At 55.6% G+C, this 9,765-nt stretch overlaps 1 protein-coding gene across 3 annotated transcripts; it reads right to left on the bottom strand.

Moving 5' to 3' along the window:
- Positions 1 to 1,311: 1,311 nt before the first annotated feature.
- On the bottom strand, positions 1,312 to 9,310 carry LOC128901506 (olfactory receptor 10K2-like). Of its 3 annotated transcripts, none has more exons than XM_054183556.1 (2): positions 8,542 to 9,310; positions 1,312 to 3,755 (listed from the first exon to the last, which is right to left on the bottom strand). In XM_054183556.1, the coding sequence occupies exon 2, from the start codon at positions 2,569 to 2,571 to the stop codon at positions 1,621 to 1,623; it is 951 nt and encodes a 316-aa protein (XP_054039531.1). In that variant the 5' UTR covers positions 2,572 to 3,755; positions 8,542 to 9,310; the 3' UTR covers positions 1,312 to 1,620. The 3 variants fall into 3 exon arrangements, with proteins under 3 accessions (XP_054039531.1, XP_054039530.1, XP_054039532.1); XM_054183555.1 differs by lacking the exon at positions 8,542 to 9,310 and adding an exon at positions 4,705 to 7,842; XM_054183557.1 differs by lacking the exon at positions 8,542 to 9,310 and adding an exon at positions 7,671 to 7,842.
- Between the last annotated feature and the right edge of the window lie 455 nt (positions 9,311 to 9,765).

Genomic DNA, 9,765 nt, shown 5'->3' with positions numbered 1-9,765 from the left:
GTACAGAGGGGCCCAGAACTGAACACAGCACTCGAGGTGAGGCCTCGCCAGCACCCAGTACAGAGGCATCATCCCTTCCCTGCTCCTGCTGGCCACGCTGTTCCTGATACAAGCCAGAATGCTATTGGCCTTCTTGGCCACCTGGGCACGCTGCTGGCTCATGTCAAGCTGGCCGCCCACCAGCCCCCCAGGTCCTTTTCTGCCGGGCAGCTTTCCAGCCACTCTGCCCCAAGCCTGTAGCGTTGCTTGGGGTTGTTGTGACCGAAAGGCAGGACCCGGCACTTGGCCTTATTAAACCTCCTACAGTTGGCCTTGGCCCATGGATCCAGCCTGTCCAGGGCCCTCTGTAGAGCCTTCCTACCCTCCAGCAGATCAACACTCCCACCCGGTTTGGTGTCGCCTGCGAACTTACTGAGGGTGCACTCAATCCCCTCATCCACATCATCGATAAAGATATTAAACAAAACCGGCCCCAAAACTGAGCCCTGAGGGACACCACTGGTGAGCGGCCGCCAAGAAGATTTCACCCCATTAATCCCAACTCTCTGGGCACGGCCATCCAGCCAGTTTTTAACCCAGCGAAGAGTACACTTGTCTATGCCAGGATTCGCCAGCTTCTCCAGGAGAACGCTGCGGGGGATGGTGTCAAAGGCCTTACCAACGTCCAGATGGACAACGTCCACAGCCTTCCCCGCATCCAGAAGGCGGGTGACATGGTCATAGAAAGAGATTAGGTTTGTTAAGCAGGACCTCCCTTTCCTAAACCCCTGCTGGCTGGCCCCGATCCCTTGGCTGCCCTGCGCTTGCCGTGAGAGCTCACTCAAGATGATCCTCTCCATGATCTTCCCTGGTACCGAGGTCAGGCTGACAGGCCTGTAGTTCCCCAGATCCTCCTTCCCACCCTTCTTGTAGATGAGCGTCACATTAGCCACCCTCCAGACATCTGGTACCTCCCCTCTTGACCAAGACTGTCGTGCTTTACAAGTGTCTAAGGTCTTAGATTTGAGGTCACCTTCACACAGGCCAGCAAGGGAACGTGGCGCTAGGGTTTGGTTCGGGGTTGCGTGCATAAATCGAGCCCGTGGCAAAGGCCGGCTGACGCAATTTGAAGCGGTTCGCCTGCCTTGCAGGCTTTGTCGACGGGCAACGCAACACCGCGCGGATGGGCAGGTGTCGGGGCTCAGGGATATCTTTATAACACGACGCAAACGGGGCCCTGAGTTTTCCATCTCCTTAAAAAAAAAACAAAAACCAAAACCAGACAAACACCAGGAGCTTCACCGCGAAATTATTTCAACACCCATGCTTTTATTCAGTAAACGGTTCACGCGCCAAAGTTGCACCGAAGAAACTGCCATCAGTGGAGTGAAAATTTGGGCTTCCCAATTTAAAAATTCGTGTTTCGTTGGAGTTCGTGCTTTCGGTCTCGCCGCGACTCAGATTTGTTGACCTTTATTGCCAAGTTCTTAGCAGCCGCCGCGATTAGCTGTCGTGTCGTTCCTGAAAGCTTCTCCGCGAGCGGAAAAAAAAAAGGATGTACGGAAACGGGGCAATGTTTTTCTGGAAGTGGAAGCTTTTTGCTGAAAATACCCAGCCGGGAAGCGGCTTTTCTTACCCACTTCACTGGAAAACTTTCTGAAATAGTGTGTTTTTCCTGACTGCTTTTTGAAGAGCCATTTTGACATCCTTGTTCCTTAGGCTGTAAATCATTGGGTTGAGCAGAGGAGTGAGGATGGTATAAGTGACGGAGATCAACGCGTCCTGATCCGAGGAGTATCTGGAGTCAGGTCTCAGGTAGACGAAGGAGGCACAGCCGTAATGAACAACCACCACTATCAGGTGGGAGCTGCAGGTGGAGAAGGCTTTTTGCCTCCCCGCGGCCGAAGGGATCTGCGAGATGGCCAAGAAAATGAACAGGTACGAAATGAGGATGAGCGCCAGTGGGATCGTCAGGACGGAGACACCCAGCGTGAAGATGATGGCCTCGCTGAGGTTTGTATGAGCGAAGGCCGCACGGAGGAGGGGGGATATGTCGCAGAAGAAATGGTTGAGTCTCCGGGACGCCTGGAAGGGCAAGGAAAATATCAAGGGGGTAACCACCTGGGCAACCAGCAAGCCGCTGAGAGCAGAAGCAGCCACCAGCCGAGCGCACGCTCGCCGAGTCATGATGCCGTTGTAGTGCAGGGGGTGGCAGACGGCAACGCAGCGGTCGTAGCCCATGGCTGCCAGAAGGAAGGAGTGGGAGCACCCCAAGAAAAGGAAGAAGTACATTTGCACAGCGCAGCCCAGGAAGGAGATGGTTTTTCTCTGCGCTGTCAAATCTACCAGCATTTTGGGGACAATGACAAAGGTGTAGCAAGTCTCGGAAAACGACAAGACGCCAAGGAAAAAGTACATGGGCGTGTGAAGGCTTCGATCGGCACATATGATGACCATGATAGTGGTGTTCATGCTCAGGGTGACCAGGTACAGCGGCAAAAACACCACAAGAAGCAGCTTCTGGAGTTCCGCTAGGCTGGAGAAGCCCAGGAAGACGAAATCCGCGCCCAGGGTTTGGTTGTCGTTCCCCATGGAAACAAAAGGTTTCCCCGGACGTCAGGCAGCAAGAAAAAAGAGCAGCCGGGTCACCGAAAGTACAAGGTAGCCTGCTGCTGAGGGGATTCGATTGAGCCTTCCTCCCAAAAAACCCTTTCCCGACCTTTTTGGTGTTGGTCGTCCTCCTCCTCCTCCTCCGATGACGACGACGACGACGACGATGACGACGACGGTGTGCGTTGGCTGGGGACGCGCCAACGGCTGGCTGGGGGCTGCGGGCAGCGAGGCGGGGAGCTGTGACGGCGCGGCGGCTGGAGCTCAGCTGGGAAGCGCCGTCCCCCTTCGGCCGCGTCCCCTTTCTCCTCTTCACGGCGGAGAAAGCGGCGTCACCCACCTTGCGCGCGAGCAGGCTGCGGGCGACCACCGCAAGGGCAGGGAAGTTCCAGCCTGGAGACGGAGGAGGAGGCAGAGGAGGGGGAGGAGGGTCCGCAAAGGCTTTGCCGCTGCTGGTGCCGCGGTTGTCCCCAAGAAGAGGCGTGCGGGGAAGGGTCTCGGCTCTCCCTAGGAAGGAGGGAACCGTTTGCCCCCGGGGGCAGTGGCGGACACGGCCGGCGCCTCTCCTTCCCCACGACGCGAAGGAGCCTCGCGCGACCGAGACTTCAATCTTCTTCCTTCAGCAAGGGTTAATGCGCGCCAGGATGGCAAGGCTGTGTGCTGGCTCCCGCGACAAAGACCTCTCCCTCTCCTCCCCTCCGGTCCCCAGCACCGGAAAATGATGCGGAAAGGAAATTTCTGGAGCCAAGGGGAAAAAAAAAGGAGTCGGAAACCATACCTGCGCCGGCCAGAAGAATATTCAGGTCTGGAACAGGCTTCCAGCCCTTTGTTGTACTTATGGCCGGAGGCATCATCAACCTCCCCGACGGACCCAGCCCTCCTGTCCCTTTGGGCAGGGGGACAGCGGGTACCAGCTCTTACGGAGAGGGTGGTGCGTGTTCGTTAAGGACTTGCCTCCTCCACGCCCCGGCGGCAGGCCTCATTAATTGGTTGCAATGGACATAATTATAAGCTGGTCTGTTTCTCTTAGGCAACCAAAACCACCACCGGCGATTCTCGGGAACGGATGCGTGCGGAATTCAAGACTCGAGGATTTTTTTTTTTCCCCCCCCGGAGCAATGGCAAGGATCAATCCGGCGCTTTTAGTTATTTCTTCCTTGCGGTGACTGAGCGAAAAGAAAAAAAAAAAATAAATCTCTCTCTTCCTGTCCTGATACCATTTCCCGCGGCAGACAAATCATAGAATCATAGAACCCTAGGGTTGGAAGGGCCCTCTGGAGATCATCTCCTCCAACCCCCTCCAGAGCAGGGTCACCCAGAGCAGGCGGCACAGGAACGCGTCCGGGCGGGTTTGGGATGGCTCCACAGACGGAGACTCCCCCACCTCTCTGGGCAGCCTGTGCCAGGGCTCTGCCACCCGCAGAGTCAAGAAGTTCCTCCTCCTGTTTAGGTGGAACTTCCCATGCTCACGTTTGTGCCCGTTACCCCTTGTCCTGTCCCCGGGCACCACTGAGAAGAGCCTGGCCCCATCCTCCTGACACCCACCCTTTAAGATCCCCCCTCAGCCGTCTTTTTTCCAGACAAAAAGCCCCAAATCCCTCGGCCTTTCTTCAGCAGAGAGACGTTCCCGTCCCCTCAGCATCTCGGTAGCCCTTTGCTGTCCCCTCTCCAGCAGTTCCCTGTCCCTCTTGACCCGGGGAGCCCAGAACTGGACCCACAACTCCAGCTGCGGCCTCCCCAGGGCAGAGCAGAGGGGGAGGATGACCTCCCTCCACCTGCCGGCCACGCTCTTCTTCATGCCCCCCGGGATGCCATTGGCCTTCTTGGCCACCAGGGCCCATCGCTGCCTCATGGCCGTCCCGTCGGCCCCCAGCACTCCCAGGTCTCTCCCCACCGAGCTGCTCACCAGCAGGTCACCCCCAACCTGTCCTGCTGCGGGGGGTTATTCCTCCCCGGGCGCAGCACCCTGCGCTTGCCCCTCTTGAATTCCATAAGGTTCCTCTTTGCCCAACTCTCCAGCCTGGCCAGGTCATGGTCATCCTGAGCCAGCAAATGCCTTCTGAACGTCGGGAAATTGTCTCCACCAACGGTAGCGAGATTTGAGAGGATCCGCACCTTACATGGCAGTGCTGTGCCCTACGTGCCGCTTTGAAGGACGTGGGTGGCATCCTGCCTACGTGACAATGTCGGTCAAGGGGCCAGGTCAGGAGGTCTCCGGAAAACCTTCCTGCTCCCAGCAGCGTCGGATACGCAGTTAGAGCCAGTGGTTCGGGACACAATCCAAGCTGGGACTTGAAAACTTCCAAGAATGGCCACCAGATTATAGGTCTTAGCCGTTTCTTGCGTCAGACCGTCCTCGTGAGGAAAAAGATTTCCCTTATCTCCTGTGTGAAGTTTTCTTATGGAAATCTCTTGTCCTCCCGCCACGCACCGCTGGTGGTGAGGAGATGGGGAAAGGAAAAAAAATTCCTCTTCTCCATCCCTCCGTACCAAAAAGGAGCTCCGGAAAGGTTCCGTTAGTAGAGCAGACGATAACTGTGCCTCGGGGTTTCAGTTGGTGGCCATTCCCTAAAACAGGAAGCTTCCTGGAAGCTCCAACCCTTTGGACAAGGTGATTTTCTTCCGTTTCCCGGCTAAGTTTCCCGTCCAACCGCCTCGCCTACGAAACACGTCTGAATTATTTCCAGCGCGAACAAGGACGAAAAGCGACCGATCCTAGCGAAGATCCTCTTGCCAAATTGGCAGATGCCCCAAAACTCGGGCAGAGGGGTGTGGAATAATTACTAAAACGGCCCAAAATACAAAAGCACAGCCTTAAGGGAAAGTATAAAAAAATCAAGAGGCCGGAGCTGGCACGCGAAAAAAAAAACGCGACGCCTGCGGTTCCCTGTACGACGCTTGCGAAGCTGCATGAGATCCGGGATGGAAGATAATTCTTCCGTGGCCTTGTCTTATGCGGGTACAGGGAGGGGATGGTCCCACGAAGCAGATAAACGGCCAATGAGCTGCCTGCCCGCTACCCTGAGCCAACATTTCGTCACATTTTGATGAAAACGCTGTCCTTTGGGCGAACTTTGCTCCTTGTAATGTCGTTACGACACCAAAATGCACCTCCGTCCCCAAGGCTGCCCGCCTCCAAGGTGCGGCCACTCCTCCTTGAGTCTGCGCCCTGAATTTCTCCTAAAATATACCTTTAAATGTGAAGGGAGAGTATTTCACACCGATCATAATAAAAGCACGCATGACTAAAGTCACTCAAAGTCTGCCTCAAAGGTTGAAAATAGTATAAAAATAGCCCGAAAGAGGGGGGATATCAAGGAAGACGCCACTGCGAAGAACTCCGTCGCTGGCTCCCGGGATCAGTCACCGGGCTGAGCCTTTCTTCCCCCCAACCCCACTCCGTAGGGACGCCAAAACCGCTTGGCCCCTTTTCACGCACCGGAAATTTGGCGTTAAGTCGGCAGGATCGCCGCGGAGAAAAAACGCCGCAAAAACATGACGGCGCCCCCTTTCCCAGGCTGGGAAGGAGGGGGCCCAAAAAATTTCGGAAGAGCGAAGAGAAAGCGATGGAACGCGTTGAAGGGCATCGGGCTTCACAGAAGCTCAGAGCGGGGGAAAGGCAAAGGTGTGACGTGTGGGGTGTTAGGCGCTTCTTTGTCCCAAGAAGCTTGGGAAACCCCTGCTCCTAATCCGATTTCTGCTGCAGAACACGCAACTCTGGAATCGGAGAATGAGGCGCGGAAGTCATCGTTGGGCTTTTCAGAAGGAGGCGGGAGGAAAATGAAGAACTCGATAAGCTTGCGAGTGAGAGTGAACGTTTAGGAAAGCGGAACTCTTGACGCGGGAGTGAAAATCCCCAACTTACTTAAAGGTGAAAAATCTCCAACTTGAAATGTGATCAGGAAGGGTGACTGGGCTCTTGGACAAAACGCAGCCCTCGACCCAGGTCCAACAAATTCGGAAGTTAATGTGTTCTCCAAATTCCAGAACCCAGAGCAGAGATTTTTGGTCTCATAGTGAGGATGATGAAGAAGACGAGGAGGAAAGGACGTCTCCCGTGAAATCCCGAGTCTTTCCTTTACGAGCTCCGATTAAAACCGAAACCGCAGTTGATGAGGGTGGTGATGAAGTCCACGCCACGGCGCGTACTGTTGCGCCGGCGCCAAGAGAGTTGGCGAAAATAAGGGAAAAATATTTGAGGCGGCCAGAAGAATTGGCTGTTGAGTTTCTTCTGAAGGAGGAGATAGAATTATGTTGAGTGAGGAAGAAGCGGGAGACTCTTGGGGACCAGGAGTGGGTTTTTTAACTACGACGGACGGGGATCATAATTATTCCCTGACCGCTCACGCAGCCTTTTGGGCAGGTGGTACGGATCCGCGAGAGAGGGGGGAGCCGTTCGAGATTAGAGCTATGGGCTGCTCTGATCCGTTTGCGGCTGGACGTGTATGACTGAGAGGAATTTCGGAAATCCCCCGTCGATAAGCCCCAGTCGATGAGCCCCTCTCGTCTGTGGTCTTCCCGATTGCCTGAAACCCTTCGTTGACTGCACTTAAGATGGCATACGAGAGGCTCGGGATGATCCTGGGCAGGGCCCGGCGTCGCTACGTGGCCCACCTGGAATGAATACGTACAGGAGATAGAGCAGTACGGGCGCCGAACGGGCTGGGCTGGCCTAACTGGCAAAAAACCCTCTGAACGTCCCCGAAAGGTTCGCCAAGTCCAAACTCACACTCAAAACCTTACATCGGACGGAAGGTTTAAGCCTGATGAGGACCGGAACGAGTTGTGGTGTAAAGTCTTACAACTAGGGGGTGTCCCTGTTCTTGCACGGTGTCCCTGTGGGAGATCTCCGTACGCTGGTCCAACCTCTAACTAGAAAGAATAAATTCGGCCGGGGAAAAAAGCCTAACGAGAGAATCCCCAAATCGTGAGAAAATCGTGCCTTCCGCACCGGAGCGTAACTCGATCGGGTTTGTCAAAGCCAAAGTCAATCAAAAAACTCTTATCCCCGGGGAGGGCAGTGAGCCGCCCTGCCCGGCGCGTACTAGCGATTCAATGGCTCTCCCATAAAGACTCCGAACCTGTTATCGTCATTCCTGTCGGACCCCGGAAGATGTCGGTAAAATTTATTATCGCTGCCGGAGCCCAAACGTCCGCCGTCGCTAACGAAAAGGCACAACTTCTCGGGGGCGTAAATCTTCACAGGAACTGACGGTGTGGTAAAAACATGCCCCGCCGCGAAAAAAAATTAACCTCTGGTTGCCGGGAGAGCAGCGAATGATGAGGGTTGGGGGCGGGGGGGGGAGGGGGGGGGTGCCTCGCGTACTGACCTCCTGGGATTTGACGCGCCGCGGAAATTTCCAGATTGGGCTGCGGGGGGCGTTTTGCAGGACGCGAAAAGGGATTAGGCACGGTGAAATCGGGTCTACGGGAAACTTCCGTACTTTTGGCTCCCTCTAAAATCGCCAACGTCCGGCAGCGTCCCCTGCCCGCGGCTGCACTTGGCGGGAGGGAGATGGGGCGGTGTCGGATTTAGAAAAAAGAGACATCGTTAAGAGGACTCACTCGCTTCATAATTCACCCGTGTGGCCCGTAAAGAAACCAACCGGGCAACGGCCCTTCGCGGTGGATTACGGCAAGTCAAACGCCGACGCTGCACCCCCCCCCCCGACCGCTGCGGTTCCAAAGATCGCGGCAGTTGTGACAACGATACGAGGAGCCGCCCATCCTCGGATGGCTGCCTGAGATGTTAAAAGAGATGGTTTTTTGGGGTTTTTTTTGGGGGGGGGGGATTCCCCTCCTCGAGCAGGACAAAGCGCGGTTCGCGTTGACACGGAGAGGAGCCCAACGGGCCTTTCACCGACCTCCACGAGGACACGAACGCTCCCCCCCCGCTATCGCTCCCACCGCTTGAGCCGAAGTGCTGCCCGAGATTCCCGTTTCACGGTGTACCGAGGTATCGACGCCACCCCAAGAAGGGGGAGAAAACCAAGAAAGCGTTAAAGACGTGATGGAAAACATCCGAAGGACGTTACTGGCTTCGGGATTGGAAATCCCAGACTCCAAGCGTCGGGGACCCGAAAGGGGAAGTTAAATTCCTGGGGGCCTGGTGGCTTAAAGGAGCCGCTTCCGTCCCTCAGGATACCCTGGAAAAATTAGAGCGTGGACAGAATCCATCCAGCGCGAAGGAGTTCCAGCAAGTTCTGGGAATTTTAGGTTATCGGCGTAAATGCATCCCTGGCTTCCCCATCGTCGCTCGCCCCCTTTATAGTTTGCTTAAAAAGGGTAGATCCTGGGAATGGACCGAACGACACACTAATGCTCCGGAATTGCTAACGAAGGAGCTAAGCTTCTTCCAACAGCTTGGTCCCATACATCCAACCGAGCCCGTCCATGTAGAATTGGGGCTTCGGTGAACATGGTTCTCCTTGTAACTTACGGCAGAAGGGACCAGCAGGACGGGAGAGCCCATTAGAATTTGGCTCTCGCTCCTTTAACGCCGCCGCGAACGGATATTCAGACCTTGAGAAGGGTTTGCTGTCCCTAGCGGGAGCGTTGCAACCAGAACCCGAGGGTTTGGGGACCTTTCCGCCTCCTAGACGTGATCCGTAAAGGGACAGCACCACCAGCTGGCGCGGCCCAGAAACCCACGGTTGGAAAGCGGCGTGCTTATTTAGAAGGCGTTCATGAAATCGTGCCAATCTCTGAAGGTGGTGTTAGAGTATCCAAGCTCCGGAAGGACAGAGACGGTGCCCTACTGTTCCGATCCCCACCAAACGGACCATCTCCGATCCAAGAAGCACCTCCGGCGCTTAAACGCGACCGGACTGATCGTGGCGAATTGGGCATCGCTCAGAATTTAAACCCAGCCGCACCCGGCCTCCCGCCTCGGTGAGGAGCGTTAGAACGCAAGAGGGTTTATTTTCTGCCCAAACCGCTTTGTCCCTTTCACACAACACGTCATCATCGATGTCGTCGTCGTCGTCGTCGTCGTCGTTGCCATCGCTCATGGCGGCGTCATTGATGTCGGCGTTGACATCGTCATCGTCGACAGTGTTGGCGTCATCGTTGTTGTCGAGGACTTCGTCGTCAACGTCGTCGTTGACATTGACATCGTTGTCGCCGCCGCCGTCATCGTCTTGGTCGTCGAAGTCGTCGTCGTTGACGTCACTGTCG

Source organism: Rissa tridactyla, chromosome 25, assembly GCF_028500815.1.
Source record: "Rissa tridactyla isolate bRisTri1 chromosome 25, bRisTri1.patW.cur.20221130, whole genome shotgun sequence".
Classification (NCBI taxonomy): domain Eukaryota; kingdom Metazoa; phylum Chordata; class Aves; order Charadriiformes; family Laridae; genus Rissa; species Rissa tridactyla.
The sequence above is the reverse complement of the archived record's forward strand: the minus strand, read 5'-3'. Positions and strand labels throughout refer to the sequence as shown.

Coding starts and splice junctions, on each gene's coding strand:
- LOC128901506 (XM_054183556.1), bottom strand. CDS start 2,571: ATGGGGAACGACAACCAAACCCTGGGCGCGGATTTCGTCTTCCTGGGC.